The 20,505-nt window shown below is 37.5% G+C and overlaps 1 protein-coding gene across 4 annotated transcripts in view; it reads left to right on the forward strand.

Annotated features, from left to right (window-relative positions):
* The window catches only part of LOC100948361 (transducin-like enhancer protein 4), a 143,593-nt gene that overhangs the window by 37,570 nt on the left and 85,518 nt on the right, over positions 1 to 20,505 (forward strand). For all 4 annotated transcript variants that reach the window (XM_012813798.2, XM_003782968.3, XM_023508213.1 and 1 more), the window contains exon 6: positions 10,313 to 10,387. In XM_012813798.2, the coding sequence (XP_012669252.1) occupies positions 10,313 to 10,387 (75 nt within the window). The remainder of the gene's footprint in view (positions 1 to 10,312; positions 10,388 to 20,505) is intronic.

Genomic DNA, 20,505 nt, shown 5'->3' on the forward strand with positions numbered 1-20,505 from the left:
ATACTTCTAGAGAAATGGATTGTATTTTGTTATTTTGGGTCCTAAGACATTTAGGGAGGAATGACTTGGTAGGAACTGAGAAGAGTTAAAGGTAATTTTTTAGAAGAGGCTGGCTAGCAGTCTTCCTGTGGAGATAACTGAGACTTGGAGCTTTGGTGGCTGCTTCCAGCAGTGTCCATCTAGCTCCACATAATTTATCTTTTAGAAGTAGGGGAATATTTTATTCTTTTGGTAAGCCAGTTAGTATTTATCTTAACCTGTTAGATTATGTGTTAAATATTGGGCACTTAGTTGAGGACCTTTTGGAGGACAGTTGTAGTTTCTTGTGCTCTTATTTCCCTATAAAGTTCATTTTCGAAAACAGGCAGAATGTGTTTTATGGTAATCAAGAAGGTGTTCATGAGACCTTTGAAAACCTCAGGCTCTTAATAGGTCAGTAAGGGAAACTTTGATTGCATTATAGATGAAAATGTCACGTTTTTCAGAAGCATGTTGTTTTAATACCAAGGAACAGAACTCATTGGAAGAGGCAATGCTAGGCAATAGGCAATGTGTTAAGAGCTGGAGGTCGGCCACATTCAGGACCAAATCCTGGCTTAGCCATTTGCTTTCTTTCTAATGTTGTGCAAAATACTTAGCTTTTTGGGTCAGCAGTTTCCTTATCCTTATGATGGGATACTTGTACTGTAGGGCTGTAGTATGAGGATTAGTCATGATAAAGGACCTAGCTGAATATTTGGCTGCTTTAACTGAGATCAAAGGAACAGTAGGTTAATCAAGATAAAAACTTGTTTCTTTCTGACAAAATAGCATATCGAAACATCTGTGGCTGAATTGGTGACTATAGGATATCCTCAATTCAGGTTTCTTTTGCATTGATGCTCATTATCACTAGCACCATCTTGTCCTGCCCCCGATGGCGGGAAGGAGAAAAGAGAGGGCAAGTTCCTTTCCTTTTGTAGGCATGATGTAGAAGATGCTTAACTTTTTGCTCCCTTTACTATGGCCAACACCTAGTTACCTGGCCATAGCTAGCTGCAAAGGAGATATGGAAATGTAGTCTTAGCCTAGGGACCATTATTTGCCCCTAAAACTTACGCTAATGTAATAGAAGGGATATTGGGGAACAACTAGCAGGATATGTCTGGATGCACTCTGCATTGCATCCAGACATGGTGCTATATGCATAATGTATAAATAATGGCTACTGTTACCAACTGTGTACCTTTACATGACAGATTCTAGCTTCAACTGTGTATAACTAGCACATCTTGTATTTTTCACAGAAAATACAAAATAATGTATAGTTATTGTTATAGAAATCTCTTCCTTACCATCCAAATTTTGGAAATAAGTCACCCACCAGGAGTTATTTATCATTCATACATTCACAGGGCATGGAAAGGAACCCACATGAATAGTTGTAGGTTCTGTGGACTGTCTATATTTTGAGTTATCACATTTATGCCCATATTAAAAAAAATAAAGCATAAAGATTCTTTAAGACAAAGATTCTTTAAGATACTCTCAATTGAAGAATGAGGTATGGCCTACCACATTATATAGATTTGCTGGAAAGGAAATTCTACTTGAAGTTAGAAAAGTTGTTAAGGCAGATCCCTTTCTTGTTAGTGGTCTTTGTTTGTTCTCACATCTAAGGCATACTCTTGTGAATGTATATTGTCCTTGAATTGGAGACAATGGAATCAAAAGTTTTGACAGTCTCCCTCCCTAAGAAATCATGGTAGATGCCTTGTATATGTTACTGTTGGTTTTGTGGTATTTTATATCTCAGAAAACTTAGCTCAAGTCGATTGTTTTGCAGCCTCAGACTTGATCTGAAGTATGGTTCCTTAATGACCAGGGGCTTCCTAATGCCCATTATTAAATCCTTGGTCATTTTTACCTTTGGAGAAACGGCATTCATTTGTAACCTTGTCAGCAGAAACAACTTGTTTCTAGTCATTCAGTGCCAAGGATAATGGACATTCCCCTCCTCCCCCCTCCTATAATTCTGTGGCTAGGTTTTTTTTTTTTTTTCTTTTTTCTTAAAAAAGTTACTTAAAACAGAATTACTTACAGCAGAAGCAGAGATGCCTAAAGGCTGAGGGAATAACACTGTAGGCTGGTCCTCGCCATGACCATGTGGATTATTACACTTAGGGCCCAGACTTAAAAGTGAAGAGAGCTGTTTTTTCCCTTGCATCGGTTGAATATTTTAAGAAAATAATCATTTAATAAATAATTCAAATCTTTCTTTTTACAAGATTTAGCAATGGTTTTCTGATTTTTGGAATTTTTAGAGTATAAAAGAGAAATTAGGAGTGAAAAATTTAAGCCTTCTATTTTTATCATTATGTTTACCTAGAGAAAAGGGACTATTCAGACTTGAAGGCTTTCAGGTGCAAATTTAAACCTAAAACTTGATTCTTATTGTCCTGTTAGCTTTTTTGTCAAGTTGGACCAAGTAGTATTTGGGCACAAATACTACATTGCATTTAAGTGATAGAAAGTAATAAACAATTACATAATAGTGGTAATGAGAGTTTATTTGAATTGCAATTCCAGTAGGCTAGAATAGCTAGTGATGATCAAGTGATACATAAATTTTTTTCTTTGGTGCCATGAATTTGGTCCTCTTAATTTGATAGAAAATAACCCCCCTGTACTATGTAATTATGAAATATGGGTGTATCTCAGATGCTATTTATTTGGGCACCTTGGGTTACACTGGTGCTGAATTGCTCTGTACCACATTTTGCATGTATTAAGAAATAGAAGTTGAAAAATGTGATCAGTCACTTTAATTTTGTGTCTGAGGAAGGAAATGAACAAAATATAGTGGGTATGTGCACTGGGGGCAGTATTATCACCTAATAATGGCACCAGGTTAACTCATTTATTAACTTTGGAAGGAATCAGTGGCTTGTGGTAACATGGTTTGATGTAGGTGAGCTTGGCTGCAATCAGAGATCCCCTGATAAGCATGCAGTGGCACCCCTAAGACTATCTTCAGAGAGCATTCATTAAGTGCCAGCAGCCTGCTCAGGGCACATCTGCGTCCCAGTGGGCCCATTTCTTCAGTCTTGGTAATGTGTTATGAAAGCACTTGAATATGGAAAGAATGTCCTGAAGTGAATAATACACACAGATTGGAGCTTCAAAGGATTTGGTCCAGTTTTCTCATCTTCACATTAGGTATGGGCATGGGTAACTTTTCATTTAAAACATTTTTTTTTTTTTCTCATGATATGGGACAAGCCATCAGAGAGAATAATCCTGTTCCCTCATCCTCAGTTGGCTTATTGTATGTGACCACGTGTTTTGATGACAATTAGCTATTTGGACAGATCCATGTGGTAGCACCATGGCCTGTTTGACCTTAGGAAGTGAAAGATAATTCTCCAGAGGTAGAACTTTTTTCTACAGGTTTAAATGTGGGCCTCCATCCAAAGTCAGCAATGCCAGTACTTATCTGTATATGTCTTAAAAAATTAATGTGTGTTTGAGGAACTGACTCATTTCTTTGACTTTCAGTTAGGTAGTGATTAGGTTAGTACTGAAGCTAAGCCTTAAAGTACTTTGATTGCATAGAGCTGCATTGTGCAATACAGTAGAGGCTGGGTAGATTTAAATTAAAGCTAAAGTAAAATTAAAAATTAAGTTTCTGAGTCACTGTAGCCACATTTCAAGTACTCAGTGTCTACCCACAAGTGGCTAGTTACTGCAATATTATTGGCACAGATGTAGAGCATTCCCCATTGCCAAAGTTCTGTTGGGCAGCACTAAGCTTTAAGATCTTGCTGGACATATCAATGAATGATGCTCTGTCCCATACGAGAATGAAGGTAGGGTCAAATGGTAGGAAAAACTTGGGCAGCATTTCCTAAAGTGTGCTTTTGAGAGCTTTAATTCCATGTTATACAGCTAAAATTGTTTCAGCTGCCACATATATATATGTTTACCCTCTCTTCAGCTTTGCAACTCTGAGAAGTCCTGTAGTTTACTGGGTATTTGCTTCATTAAAACTATGGGTTTTTCGTTGGTTGTTTGTGTTTGCTTTTTGATTAATATCTAATTTCTTATGGGACAAACATGTCTTAGAATACTGTTTAGGAAAGGCTGACTTAGAGGGATTGGGGTAAATTTAAAGTTGATTTTTGTCAATGAACTTAATAGAGTTGTTGAAAAGTCATAGTACAATTTTAGCCTGACTTATCAGAAATGGAGAGACACTTTAACTTGAATTTGACATGGAATATTATGTTCCGGACATAATGTGCATAACCAGGAGAGTAGCTAGAAGGATGAGTGGCCTAGAGCCAGTGACACAGAGAAAGTATTGAGTGACCTGAGAGCGTTAACTTGAAAGAGAGAAAATTGAAAACATACCATATGCCATTTTCAGATACTTAAATTGAAATTCGCAGTCTATGGAGGAAAATTCAGAGACAAAACTGGATCTAGTGGGAAGAAGTTTTAGGGAGGTAGATTTTAACTTAATATTATAGCTCATTATACCAAAATAGAAAAAGATTTGTCTATGAGGTAGTGAGTTCCCTTTTCTCAGGAGGTAATCAAGCAGACTGACTGATCAGGGTGTGAGAGGGGAGATTCATCCATTGGATAGAGTAGTGACCCTTGGCCTGTACAGCCACACACAAATAGTGTGTCATAAGTAGTGACCCTTGCTACCATACTTCTGTCATCTGGATCCCCTCAGCCCAGACAGCATTTAGAAATCTGTATGCATATGGAAACATGAAGAGTCTTTTTTTATTTGTTGGTAGTTAATGATGCCTGGGGTAAGACTGGCATCTGGGTGTCTACAGGCCCTTTCTAGTTCAGAGTGTTTCTGAGTGGCTTTTTATGTACATATGGCTAATGGTTCCTATTAGTGGGATGGGTATTTGGTCCAAGTTCAGTCTAAAGTATCTTTCATCCTAGAATATTGTAGGCTTCGATTATCCCTTCAATGTGGTTTTCTTCCCTGCCATCCAACTTCTTACTGTTCCTAGAACCATGTTACTAAAACATGGACTGATAGTGCTCAGCTGCTCAAAAATTTTTAATAATGCCTCATTTCCTACCAGGACAAACACTAATTTTTGCATGTCATGCAAAGCCCTTCCCTGTTTGGTCTCCTTCTGCCTTGCCAGCTTTCATTACCTGCTAATACATGGTTCCCCAGAGTATACCCATTGCCATACCATGTGTCTTCAAGCATTTGCCTTTGTGAATACTACCTCTACTTTAAAGAATAAAGAGTAAAGGGCCTAGTATGCCTGTAATTCTAGCACTTTGGGAGGCCAGGGCAGGAGGATCGCATGAGGCTAAGAGTTTGAGACTAGTTCGAGCAACATAGCGAATACCCCATCTCCACAAAAAAATAGAAAAATTAGCATTGTATGCCAGTAATCCATAGCGAATACCCCATCTCTACAAAAAATAGAAAAATTAGCATTGTATACCTGTAATCCAAGCCCCTGAAGAGGCTGATGCAGTAGGATCACTTCAGTCCCGGGAGTTTGAGGATGCTGTAGTTATGATAACACCACTGTACTCTAGCCCTAGCAACACAGCAAGAGCCTGTCTCAAAAGAAAAAAAAAATTTTTTTCACTGGTACATCTTTCCATGCTCAAGGAAGACCCTACAGAATCCTACTCTGCCTGTCTCTGATATGTCCTCTATCTGCTCTGCTCTTGTCCACATAGATATCTTTTCTCTTCTTTTATAGAGGCAATATCTTTCTCCTTTAGGGAACTTATTCAATCTCTTTGCTCTGCCCAGAATTCTTTTCTTCTCATTTTTCATCCACAGAACTACAGATCCTTCAGATCTCAGTTGTCAGGTCATTTTCCTTAAAGAATCTTCCCTTAGCCCCAAGATTAGACTCAGGTATTTTCCTGATGCCAAAACATCCTATAATTTTCTTAGGGAGATTATCTTCCAGTTGTAATTATGTAGAGCACTGTTTTTCTTGAACTTTGCACAGTAGGTGCTTAATAAATATTTGAGTAAATGAATACAAAACCCAAAAGCTTCCCTGTGCCCCAGGAAATGTGCTGGTGATTTCCTCCCAAAACCTCTCCCAGTATTTTATGTCCTATGTTCCTTGTTATAAGATGTACTTTATGTCTGTGAGAAGTCAGAGCCATATATCTTACTTGGTATCTCTACCTGTTGGGAATGTTAATTAACGTTCATCATAGGAATCCCAGTTCATTTCATATACATGCTTTGCCACTTACTACTTTGCTACCCCATCAGTAAGGGGAATGTTTAAAAAAAATTCAAAGTTTTAATATAGTTTTTTATTACTGTTTTTATTGGAAGTGCTGCATCTGTCACCTTGCCCTAAAGTATTGGCATGGCAGATACTGTCATCATAATCCCTTCTGAGAAACGTATATTAAACACTCTGTACACATTAGATTTACTAAAGTCTGTTTCCCAGCAGGCTTTGTTTGACTTACCATGAGCTTATATTGTTTTAATCTCTTCTAGAAAAAAGTGTTTTCAATACTTTCCCTGAATAAATGCCAAAAATAACTTGATGATGATGAAAGTAAGTAGGCAGGTGATTTAATGTACAGAATTTCATTTTACTGGCTTTTTCCCCCAACCACGCTTGCATTCCTTAAATCACAGTATTTTTTAAAAGTCATTTTTATTAAGGTATAATTTAAATACCATAACATTCACTCATTTTAAGAGTACAGTTCAATAATTTCAATACATGTAGAGTTGTGCAACCTTCACTGCAATCTGGGAGGTGGGAGAAGCTGGAGTTTGATTTTATTTTTTAATTTTTTTTTTTGGTCTCTTTTAAATTCCAGTTAGAGACACACACCCCCATTCTTTCTTTGGTTTATTAATATGACGTTAGTGGCATTTTGTTTGGTATTTGGATCATTCGAACAGGGTGCTGCATCTGAGTTAGGAGTCTAAATAGTCAGAAAGGCATGAGCACTGTTGCCTTCCGTAGATGGGCTGGGCCCCAGTGGTGGCCACCATTCCTGGTACAGTGGCAGAGGAGTAAGCAGGAAGTGGGAGAGGAAATGAGATGTGGGTGGAGTGGGAAGAAAGCACACATAGGAAGGGGAAGAGACGACAGACATAATGGGAAAGCGCTCATAGTTCTAACAAGAATTTGCAAGTGAAAAACCTGCAGTATTTTTGAGTTAGCTTATTTGTTAAAATCTGAAAATGGGGAAAAAAAGGTGTTCTGGGTCAGTTTTTGAGAGTACTTTGGGCTTCTTGCTTGAGTGTTCATTTTTCTCTTGTGATCTTCTGCCCGTTCTTCCTGTCTTAATTTTCACACCTTACCTGCTCTGTGGTGTCAATATTACTGTGTGACTGAGTGAGCAACGTTAGGGTGTTTCTGGTGCTTTTAGAGCACACAGGGGAGGAGGTGTTGTTTGCCTTAGAGAGCTTCTGTTCAAAAGGTCCTTAAACAGCAAATGATTCTTGGGTTGTAAGCAGAAATAGGGAAGTGGAATTCTGATCTGCAGGTAAAGTTCAGATGCTATATTAGCCCGTGACCATTGCCATCAAAAAGAAGCTGAATTGTGACTTCTATTGTCATTTTAGCCTTTTAGCAAGAGTTTCTTCATTTGATGTCAGAGTTATGGCTCACTGGTATGCATTTCTGGTTTTCTCAAAAAAGAAAAAAAAATACACTTGATTTTAATGCCAAGCTACAAAGATATCCCTGTTAGCCTAAGGCATATTTGCCCATTTTAGCAATTGGAATCTAGTTTATGAAGCAAGTGTTGAATAATCTTCATGGTAGAAAGGCCCTAAGTAGACGTATTTTCTGTATCTCTGTCTTTTTGAACTGCTCTTTGAATGCTTAATATAAAGTAGGTAATATTTCAGTAATGTGGAGAAATGGCAGAGTAAGAATTTAAATATTTGTTGAATGAATGCATGTGTGAATGAATGATGTACATGTTGGATGTGAATGCATGTGTTGCATTTGGTCCTTTGTTGTAATTTTTTAGAAATTTTTTTAGAAATTTTGAGCAGCCATTCTCGAGTATTGGAAAGTAAAATGTGGAAAATCCCATAAAAATTTCTGCCCATAATCTCATTTTGAGTATCAAATAAATCCTAGAGTCCTACATGTTATCTTTTTCTCTGTTTTCCAAGTATTGCTATTCTTTCACTACTCTGACATTCAGATTGTTCTGAAATCTACTCATGGGCTCTGTGTTTGTCACATAGTAAGTGCTCAGTAAACATTATACATGGTCAGGCCAGCTTTAGGGAAAGCTAGAGTTATATTACTGGCTATTTTATTGACTATGCCTCTCTATTCCTTGTAATATTTTATAATCTCTTAGGATTTTTACTGTATTCAGAGAAAGAGAGAAATGAATTTTTTCACTCTGGCAAGTATTTTATTAAGGAATGAGAGGATGGATGGAGAGATCTAGAAATAGAATTTGGGATTATTTCTTACACCTGTTTTGAAAAAAATGAATTTCAAAGTGTATAGTTTAATGCTCAAAACTCTTTTAAAAGCTTTAAAATGTGGCAATATATTAATGTTATTCTTTCCTGTTTGTCATAGGCACAAAATACACACTTCTGTTAGGAAACCAAATGTGAAAATACCACATTGTAGATAGCTAATTTAAAGCTGTTCATTTCCCACATCACCTCCCCAGTCCCCCTACACAGCTCAGAGATGGAAATAGTGGTCACCCTAGTTAATCTCAGTAACTATATATTTGACAGTTTTGGAATGGTGACCAGGTGGTTCAAGGGAAATTCCACATTTAACTGTTAGCTCTTTGTATGTATTAAGCAGTATGATAATCCAGCTTTAAGTTTACTTCAAATAAGTGGAGAAAGTTAGCTAAATTTCTCAACTAAGATCAATCGCCAAATAAGATTCTTCAGCCACACAGAGGAGTGCTTGTTTCATAGTACAGTCCCCTTGGTTCTTCATTCACTAAACCTAGTTGAAGGAAGCCATTAAAGAGATCTATTTTTAACAACATTTAAAGTCTATAAATTTGAGTGCTCAAGTGTGTTTAGTTGAAAATAATAGTTACATTTTGAGGGGCACTATACCTGCACTTGTATATGTCCAGATGTAAGTGAGTACTTCCATGCAGAGACTTTTGTGCTACTGAAGTTTTCCAATATTACACAAATTACTAGCATCAGAGCTCAGTCTTCTTAGAACTGAACTGTGAATGGAGGGATTTTCTTGTACTATTTATCCTATTTTTCTAAAGAAAAATAACTTGTAGGTTTTAGTTTTCTTACTGCATTTAAAAGAAATACCTGAAGTCCTTAACCTTGAGTTGTACATTTTTGAGCCCTTAAATATGCAGCCTTTGATGACAGGAATTAAAACCTGGGCTGGGCACCTGTAGTTCAGTGATTAGGGCACCAGCCACATACATCAGGGCTGGTGGGTTTGAACCCGGCTTGGGCCTGCTAAACAATAATGACAACTAAAACAACAACAAAAATAGCCGGGCATTGTGGGGGTACCTATAATCCCAGCTACTTGGGAGACTGAGGCAAGAGAATTGCGTAAGCCCAAGAGTTTGAGGTTGCTGTTAGCTTTGACACCATGGCCATGGCACTCTACTGGGGGTGACACAGTGAAACTCTTGTCTCAGAAAAAAAAAAAGGAATTAAAACATGAATACTCTGCACATTTCTAGAACAAACATAAACCTTGAGTTCTTTATGTCCTTTCAAGGTTTCTGTCTCCTTCCCCAAATATCAGGAGAAAATTTTAAAATAAACTTTTAGGAAATAATTTCAAAAAACTTCTTTTTTGAAAGCAGATGGCAAAGGGAAAAGGAGATAGATACAAAAAAAGCAGGTGGGATGAGTTGTGTTTGGTTTGTTAGTGTTAGTGGAAGATCTTTGGTCAAAGTGGACCCCTGACCAGAAAGTGAAATTTAAGCGTTGTACGGAAGCATCCTTCATGAGGCTTCCTCAGCGCAGGGGTGGGGAACTTTTGGCTTTCTGATGTCAAGATTGTTCATTTTTAATCACAAAGGAGGCAAGAAAATCTTCATCTTTCTCTCCTGCATCCCTTTTAATAAAGGGATTTGTTATGTAAAATTTCGGTTCAGTCTAAAGGTTACACTTAGGGACCTATAAGGCTATAAGGACTCAGATTCCCCAGCCCTAGTTGGGGCTCGCATTTGGAAATCTGGAGACCACAACTCAATACTGTTTTGCATGTAATTGAAGTTAGGGGACATGTTAGGAAAAGCTGTTCTTGACTGAGTAGAAAGCAAATAATTGTATTCTGTTTCTGATCTTCATTTATAGCACCAGCAACAAGTGGTGCAGGCTGTGGAACGGGCCAAGCAGGTGACCATGGCAGAACTGAACGCCATCATTGGGGTACGTGGCCTTTCCATTTTAGCTCTGATCTTAGTGTTTGTCATCAGCTCTCTTGCTCTTTCTTTTTAAATTTGGTTCCACCGACGAGGCGAAAAGCAGTAGATACCTGCAAAGTGAAATTAAACACTTTGCCTTCAATATCTCATGTGAAATTTAATGGCTGCCTCAATCCTTGGATCACATTCTCACCAATTTAAGTTGATGTGTTGCTGAAAAATCTCCCCTAAGGAGGCTGGATAGCTCTTTTTCATAATATTTCTTTCCTTGGCCGTCAGCTTCTATTGCTAACCTAGGCCAGAAAAAAAGATACAGATTGCCCTGATGTTAAAAAGACCTGTTTTCTTTCCTTTCCCCAAAAGATTATATAGAGAATCTGTCATTTTTAGTGAAATGTGTATTTTCACATCTCCCCTGCTACTGACTCTTCCTCCCTTGTGATGAATGGTTCATATGGCTTAGTGTCCATTTGAAGTAGAAATAATAGATGAACTATACTTTCTTGCAAAACCAGTGGCCCAGTTAGAAAATCCTTCCTGGCAATAGTAGTATTAATGTTGCATAGAAATATTACTGGAATTCATGGGATTGGACAGTCAATCCAAATCCACGTATATATTTGTTCTCTCAGGTAAAGATAACATTTAATCAAATAACATGGTAAAACAAATACTGAAGGTAAGAAAGCTTAGCTGTGCTGAGCACCATGCTCCCCTTTCTATTTGTGCAGATAGTGTAAGCAGTTCCTTAGGTTATTCTAATGAAGACACTACAACTGTACATTCCTCTGCCTGCCATCTCCCAAATATTTTTGTTTCTAGGTTATACACAAAAGTCTTCTCTCTTTTTTCTCTCAATGTATCATACACACTTTGAAATGCTAATTATTTCATTTACTTTCATTAAAATTCAAATTGCGGAGTGAAGATGCATATAAGGGTCGCCTGATAATCAATCTGAAGTGAAGATACTGCTTCATTTGCGCCTCTGTCTTTTAACAAGGAAATCAGAACTCTGGGATCACTACTGAGAGTGAGAGCGCAGTAGTCTGATTGTAGCTTGTTTTTTAATAGGCTATTTAGAGCTCTATTTTGTGTCCCTCTGACCACCAGAAAAAACCTGGTAGCAAATTAGCAGATGTAATAAATGGAAAAGAATAACCTTTATTTCATGCAAAATGCCCCTTGGAAGGATGAGGCTGAATCAGAACAAGTAATGCAGAATCAGGCATAACATTTGTTGTACATTTTTGTTCTGAGTGGAGAGGTAGGAGTGATATTAGAGAGGGATGCATTAAGTTGACAAAGCCGTATCTATGCATGCACCCAGCTGTGTTTGCTTGAATTGTGTGCACATGTGCAGCCTGTGCATGTGTTGTATTCACCTTGGGACTGTATATGTATTTTTTTGTTACCTAATGTCCTGTAGTACCTTTCTCACTCACTATACTGTCCACGTTGGAGAGAATGTGCACAGTGACATCTGATAGGAGTGCTTGCTGGGTCATTTCCAGTTTAGTGTTTATCATTTGTAGGAGTAGCTAAAATACAGATAGCCTTCCTACCTTCTGTCTGATTGGCAGCCTTTTTAGGAAAACAGTGGGTTTTTTGTTTCTTTTTTGAGTTTTTTAGTGACTATACAGTGGAGTAATTGAGCTCAATAAAAAAGATTGTTTTTTTTTGGATGTTGCTTAAAAATGTGTGAGGGAAGATCTGAAATCAGAGCAAGTTCCCTTCATCACATCAATAATTTTTTTTATACTGTTTTATATCTGTTTCATTGTATATGCTTTCTTTTGAATGGGAGGACAGATTGCTTTTTTCTCAGGGAAATGGTAATTTATTAGACTGTAGCCAAGATACCAAAAGACCTATTATGTATATATGGATTTATTATTAAAGTAAAGCTTATTTAATTTTGTGACCTAAAAACTTACTTGAAAAACTAACTTAATAGAGTTGCTGCTGTCACAGGAGCATGTACTGTAGTTGGTGGGTCTGTTAAGGAGTTCCTATCTGTTTGTGTCTGAACAGAAAATGGAGTCCAAAGCACCTAATCTGACTTTTCTGAAAAATAGATTGCAGAAATAGGAAAACCAACCCAAACTTAAAGGGAACCATAAGCGAAGTGAGAAGGAGGGGACCCAATTTGCAGCTCAATTGATATTTTGCTGATGAGCTTCTCTTTGTCTTTTTCTACCCTGGTGCCTGTGTCCAGTTTTCAGAGTGGCAATGTTGTGGTATTTTAGATGCACGGTCTGTTGTTCTGTGTCACCTGGGCATGGCTACATTGCGAGGTGGTGGTATTTTGACCTGCTACCAAAAACGACGAGGGCTTAGTTTTAGATTTTTGTTACTTGATTTTTAGAGTTATAGTTGGCAATGATTTTCTGCACTGAGGGAATGATAGTTTCCCTCTGAGAGGCAAAAACCCATCTAAACCCCTGCAGACCTCCATTTATTTATCACTCCATAATGTATCTGTTTTATATGTATGCACACCATCCAGACAAGAGCAAATGTTCCCAGATTTAATGAAATCTGATGAAGCACCTTTTTAACTCTGCAATATTATTCTACCTTCATTGGTAAATGAGCCAAACCAGTGATCCATGCAGTTTAAATGCAAAATGCTGAAGTGAGCCCGAAACCTGGAGAGGTGGCTGTTCTCCTGACAATAAGCTAGTTGTGTTTAATGGAATGAAACACAGTTATAATGATTTCTTTCACAGGTCATGTTCAGTTTAAAACTGTTGATAGATTGAAATAAGTTAAATATCATTTATCTTTTATTTATAAGGAAGAAAACCAGGAAAATTCCTGTGTTGTTTTATACAGTTAATATTTTGTGTTTTGTTTTGAAATGGTGGTATTTCACATTTCTGTGATGTTTTCGAGGGGAATGCTGTGCATCTAGTTTGATTTTGTCATGTGTTCTACTAGCCACTGTGTTTTTAAATTAGAGTCTCTGCAAGATCACACTGTTGGAACAGCACACAAATTGTAGTTTTAAATCAGTAATATGATCTAATTAGAAATGATGTTTTCATTTCCTGTATTATTAAATTGAGTCATCTGACTATCTTAAAATGCTTTTTAAATCCATTACACTATATAATCAGTGCATGCTGTGTGAATGTGGTTATGCTTAATACAGGAGGCAAACTTGGAACCTCCTAAGAATTTCACCAAAGAAACTACCATTAACAAAAAAAGTTGTGACAGTGGGAATATTAGAAAAGAAAATGTTTGGCTTGTGAAAATAGAAAGTATTGTTCCTTTGGAAACCCCCAGCCCACTTTTTAAAGCTAACTCTTTGAGAAGGGCAAATGATAGAAATGTATGCATTTTTTTAAAAAAGTACCCCCTGCCAAAAAAAAAAAAAAACACCTTAAGAAAAAGGTATGCCATGGTGTTCCAGGAAAATGCAGTTTAGCACAAGAAATGCTGAACCTCAATTTTTAGCAGTGACATTTTAATGATAGGAAGTCTGCAAAATTATTTGCCATCAATTGTGAAGGCAATAACAAGCCTTGGTGGTTTTTCACACTCTCTGTGTTAAGTGCTTTCAGAATGACAGCGTAAACTGTGTTAGAGAACTCCAAGGAAGTAAAACTGATTAAAATGTTCATGCTTGAATGGTGCTGATGGAATAGTTCATTTGGACTTTCTCTACCTCCTGCAGCTCAAGCTGAAATATTAAAATTCAGTGGATTTAAATCTCTTTCCTCTCAGCTCAGGAAAAAAACATTACATTTTAATAGGTTTTAAACCCATAATTCATTGGTTTGGAGCAGCACTATTAAATCTATTTAAATATTACTTGTATTACTAAGGAAATGATTTAAATGGCTTTGCCTTTACCATTCTATGTGTTTGAGTTAGTTTTTTTTTTTTTTTTTTTAAAGACAATACCTTCAGGGTTTTTCTCCCTCTCTTAACATTTTGTTTATTGTCCTTGTCATATGATTGAACCTTAAATTATATATATATTCCAGCTTGACATTTTGGCAGAAAGTCTTATAGTGTGACTGTTTTAAAATGTATGTCCTCCTTTTTCCATTATAGATTTTAAAATTGTAATTTTAAGTTTCAAACGCATTCGGATAAGCCACTTTGGTTAATTCCTCATTGTCATTATTAGCCATTAGGCAAAAACTAAAAGGTATAAATATGTTGGCATATATAAAAACAGGTATATGCGGGGATATGATTTCCAAGAAACAACAAAACTGGAAATAAATAAAACTTCACTTTTTTAGCAAAAGCAAAAATACAATAAATATTGTAGAGGCATATTTTTATCTCTAACAAAGGACCCTCTCTCCAAAATGGTATGTTTCGTGGGCGTTCTGCTATTATCCTTTTTTGGGTATAGCTGTCCCCATAATAATGAAGCAGTGTTGTTCTTCTTGGGCCCACCTTGTACACACACACACACACACACACACACACACACTCGTCCCTGCAGTTCCTTTCTCTCTAGTCCTTGCCACTGCACCATGTGTCCTTGACAGCACCTTTCCCTTAACCACGCTATGTCTGTGAAATCCTTGCTTTCCCCCGGTACTTTGTTGGAAGACCTTTGTGAGAACCCACCTTTCACTTAGGGTGAGGGAATTACAGCCCCATTGGGTAACTCTGTTCCCACAGAAAAGCAGAATCAGTGGAATGTTCCCTGCCTGTCTCATGGGTGGACAATCTTAAAGTGCTTTCTACACTAGCCCACGGAGTCTCAGCAGAGTGAGCTCAGCTCCCCACAGTACTGATACTGGAGAACACATCTGAGTTTGAGTTTCCCTCTTTAACTCATTCACGTTCCCTAGGCCCATACTCTTATTGGAGGATCATTTCAAGATTACTTGCAGTCAAGCCCTGTCCCTTCTCTTTCTTGCAGTGGGGGGATGGGGAGCTAAGACAGTCAGGCTTTGATTTCATAGGCCTTTGGCTCTTTTAAGGAGGCTTTATGGGTGTAGGTAGGTGGTTGTGGTCACATGATAGCTAGAATCATGGCTTGTTTTCTGATGTAAGTTCTATGCGCAAAACACATTCTTTAACAGCTCAGCTTTACAACTCAGTTTTCACATTATTTTTAGTATAAACACTTTTCAGTAAACTTAGAGTTGAGCGTCTCTTTTTCTACTTCTCCCAACTGATTACTATTGGTATTTTCTAAACATATGTAATACAGAATACAATAAAAAAAGAGCTATGAAGTAGATTTGTATTTTATTAGATTGTTATTTCAGCATTGTTACCTTCTTAACTGAACAGTGTACCTCGAGTTGGAAGGCTTTATAAAATGTACCAGCCTCTGACCGCATCACAGCTTACGTGGTGGGAGTTGGGGAAAGAGACTGGCTTGAGGGTATATTCTGGCTTTTGCATGTAGGGCTTTGCTCACCTGCAAAGCAGTTTTGAATCACATTCGTCTCATCTTCTGTTGATATGTCCATCCCTTCACCCTTTAAAAAAAAAAATGGTTCGTTTATTCTAAAGCAGGGAACTCTATTATTGAGTGATGTAGTCATAATCTAATCTTTCTGCTACAGTTTGATGAGGCACTAAGAGGTAGTAATTTCCCCTCTCCATAACAAAGACTAATATATTTAAGTAGTTTTTCAGCTCTGCCTCTACTTTAGAGCTCCCAAAAAAACACTAAGTAAGGAACAGGATTTCTTATTTGTATTAGTGGTGTGTACTCATTTAATTTCTATTACAAAGCTTTCTCAGGAAGCAATTTCCAGAAGCCAGTCAGTCCACCTCTCTGCAGAACTGGTGCTAACCTGAAGTAACACGGTTCTCTGTATGGAGAGGCGCTGTCATGACTTCCATAGAGGCATAGTAGGCATAGAGTTGAGTGTCAGAAGAATTGCATATGTCCTGGTGAATGTATCTGACATAGCTTAAGGCATGTGGGCATTGGTTTCCATGGAGAAGAAAGTAGTTTCCCAGCTCTATGTGTTTTGCTCAGCAGGCTGAGGTGTGGAGAACTGTTACCTCAGAGAACCAGGTTCCAGTCAAGGCAGCTTGCATGCTTGCAGATCCAGATTGCTAATCTCCTTTTATAGTTTCCTTGTTTGTTTGTTTTTTGCTTCTACTTTCTAACTCTCTGGTGACTTCCACCTAAGTCCATAGTGTTTCTACGTACGGCAATGCCAATTTGTATTTAGTCAGAGACCTTTTTCTTTATGGGAAGAGGAAGGGAGGGTGGAAGCATGGCTATGAGAGACAGACCTCATTCCAAACAGGCAGCTAATCCTTGGGTGAAGTTTTAAGAATTAAAACTTTTGTATGTTCTCAAAGTTCCCTAGGAAATCAGTTTGGGAATACTTCCACCCAGAAATACATTTGTAGTCTTAAGTGTTCTTCTAAGGACCTTTGTGGAAAGGTTAGAAGAACACTTTAGTGCATAGGAAGAATGCTTTACTGATTATATTTACTCATTCATTCATTCACAGTTATTTGAGTACTTTCACCAAATCCTATTAAAGGGGAACATTTTATTTTTATATTGAATGATGTTTAAAAATGTTTTGAAATGTATTCTGAGATATGATCCTCAAGGTACCTTTAAATCATCTTATTAAGGTTTGGGTAGTCATAAGCTTTCTAGGTTTACATTTTACTACACATATCGACTTTTAATCAGCACATTTTAATTTCAGTAAAACTTTACTTTCCAAGGAAGACAGGATAAAGAGGAACAGTTATTAGAAAACATGATAAAAATAAAGCTGCATACATTTACAAATTTGTGTGTGTTTTATATTTGCAGATGTTCTTTCAGATATTTGGAAGTAGGGAACAAGAAATACACAGTCATTATTATTTTTATTTGAGACAGAGTCTCAAGCTTTCGCCCTCAGTAGAGTGCCATGGCATCAAAGCTCACAGCAACCTCAAACTCTTGTGCTTAAGCCTCCCAAGTAGCTGGGACTCTAGGCACCCGCTACAACGCCCAGCTATTTGTTGTTACAGTTGTCATTGTTGCTTAGCAGGCCCAGGCTGGGTTTGAGCCTGCCAGCCCCAGTGTAAGTGGCTGACGCTAAAACCACTGTGCTGCAGGCACTGAGCCAACACATTCATTATTGATATTCTTAAAGTCAGATTTATTGAGATAATTTACAGAAAGTAAAATTTACACTTTCTAGTGTACAGTTCTTTGAGTTTTGACAACCAAGTCGAGTCGTTGTGTAACTGCCACCACAATTAAAATGCAGAATACTTCTCCCCCAGTCTCAATTTCCTTGTTCTTCTTTGTAGTCAGTTATTTATCCTATCCCAGCCTCTGGCAACCACTGAAAATGTTTTTTCTCCCAAAGTAAACCTTTTTGAGAATGTCATATAAATAGAATTATACATTATATAGTCTTTTGGCATTTTCTAAAAAAATTAAAGCATAAATTTAGCATAAGGCATTTGAGATTTTCCCTTTTTCTTTTATCAATAGTTAGATTCTTGGTATTGCTAAATGATACTTTATTGTTTGGACACACCAATGTGTTTGTACATGAACTCATTGAAGGACTGTTGAGTTTTCACCAGTTGGGGAGCATGTAGATACAGCCATCTATAGGCTTTTTTTGTAAGTGACTGTAAGTTCTATATATGTTAATTCTTTGGGGTGGTTACCTAGACATGAGACTTCTGAGTTATGGTAAATACATGTTTTAACTTTCTGAGTAACCAACCTAGTGTTTTTCAAAGTGACCATACAATTTTGCAGTCTTAGTAACATGTTTGAGAGAGTATCTTTTGCCAGCGCTTGGGGAATTCTTTTAGCTGTTCTAATGGCTACACAGTGGTGCTCATTATGGCTTTTTTGTTTTGTTTTGGTGTTTTCTTGGAAATAGAGTCTTGTTCTGTTGCCCCAGCTAGAATGCATAGTCTCAGCCTAGCTTACAGTTTCAAATTCCTAGGTTCAAGCAGTCCTCCTACCTCAGTCTCCCAAGTAGCTGGGACTGCAGGTGTGGGCCAAGACACCTGGCTAATTTTTCTGTTGTTGGTAGAGATGGGGTCTTGCTCTTGTTCAGGTTGTTTTGAACTCCGGAGCTCAAGGGGTCTATCCACCTACCTGCCTATCAGTATCCTAGCCTCCCAGAGTGCTGAGATTATAAGTATGAGCCAGGGGAGCCTGCCCATTGTGTTTTTTTTTCATTTCCATAACAACTAAGGATGTTGAATGTGCTTATTTGCCTTCTCTTCCATCTTCATTGAAATCTTTGCCCTTTTTTTGTATCATCTTTTTTTTTTTTTTTGAGTTTTGAGAATGTTTAATATTCTGGATATAAATCCTTCATGTATTTTGCAAATATATTTTTCCAGTGTGTAGTATTAACATTGATGAAGTCCAATTTATAAACTTTTTTCCTTTATAGATTTTACTTTTGATGTTTTTTCTAAGTAATCTTTGCCTAGCGCAAGACAGATTTTTCTCCTTTTTTTTTTTTTTTTTGGTAGAAGTTTTACATTAAGGCCTATGATCAAATTTAATTTTTGTTTATATTGCAAGATGTGGGTTGAGTTGCTTTTTTTTTTTTTTCAGATGTACATTTCAGTTGTTATAGATCTTGTTTCAAAGACAAATTGGGCTGTACTACTGTTGGAAAATCAGTTAACCATACACGTGGGGCCTATTTCTAGACTCTATTCTGTTCTTCTAAACTGTTTGTCTCTTCTTTCACCAGTGCCCCGCTGTGTTGAATTGCTATAGCTTTCATTATTGATATTCTTCAGTCCATTTCACACTTACTCTTTCCTCTTCTTGCTTGCCTTTCCAGTACTCCTCAGAACTTTGGGCTTTTATTGTCAGTATCCTAAAGACTGGCTGATGAATAAAGAGAAAGAATCTAAGCTTGATCTAAAAACTTTCTCTCATCAGAAAAGGTGTCTGTTCTGCACCAAACCATTCTCTCTTGAGTGAGTGCATCTTCCATCTCCTATTGGCCAAAGCATTGTTAGTTTCCTGCTGCCTTCTCCCAATAGGGGAGTTTCTTTCTGTATTATCTTTTTCCAATTATCTTTCTATACTTCATTCTGTACACAGCAGCTAGAGTGCTCTTTTTCTAGAATATAAATTGGATTCTGTCGCCCCTCTGCTTAAAACCAGGCCAAGCATGGTGTCAGGTGCCTGTAATCCCATGTAGTTGGTAGTCTGAGGTAGGAGGATTGTTTGAGCCCAAGAGTTCAAGGCCAGCTTGGGCAACATGGGAAGACCTCATCTTTTAAAATTACAACTGATGATCGCCCCATTTGCTTAGAAAAACATCTTGAATTTCTAGCATTGGCTTATAAGATTCTTCCTGAGCTGACCCTTTCCCTTTCTTTCTGATTTCACATAGTGCTCACAGTTTTCGTTCAACTGTCCCTAAACCACATTGACCTTTCTTCTGTCCTTGGGTCACCCCAAACATGTTCTCAACTGAGGGTTTGTACACCAGTTCTGTCCTCTGAAGTACCCTTTTTCATGTCCTGACTTAGTCTTCCTTACACTTAAAAGTCTCAGTTCAAATGTTACTTTCTGAGGAAAGATTTCCCTTGACTGTCTGTCACTCCCCCTTGATGTAGGGCTTCACCCAGGTCATTCTCTGTCCCATTAGTCTGCTTTATTATCCTCATAGCACTTACCATTGATTTGTGTGTCACTTTCCCTTCCCTGACCAGTGAGACCTGGGTCCAGTTGGATAGCCCGGTGCCTAGGAGGTGGCTCATCATTTTTAATAGATATTTATAGTTACTGAATAGATATTCAGTAACTGTTCAATAATAAACCTGCAGTCATTTGTTTATAATATTGTTCAATAAATGCTTTTTAAATTAATAAATTCTGTACTCTGGGTCATTTTCTTATTTGGGTTTTCCCCTACATTTTTTTGAGCCAAGATTAGAGAAGGAAACATGGACTGGTAGAGAACACACAGTCCTGGGTGTCACTTGTAGTATGATCTTAGGAATTTCATTTGTTTCCTCATTTGTCTAATGCAAGGCTGGAACTGATAGCTGTGCTACATATATGTATATCTAGTCTAACACCGTATGATTTTTGTATGCCTCTTTGTTTTGATGATTGCAGAATTTTTATTTTACAACTTGGGATCCTTTTCTGTCACAGTTATTTTT

This window comes from Otolemur garnettii, unplaced genomic scaffold (genome assembly GCF_000181295.1).
Source record: "Otolemur garnettii isolate 467f Iridium unplaced genomic scaffold, OtoGar3 scaffold00006, whole genome shotgun sequence".
NCBI lineage: Eukaryota > Metazoa > Chordata > Mammalia > Primates > Galagidae > Otolemur > Otolemur garnettii.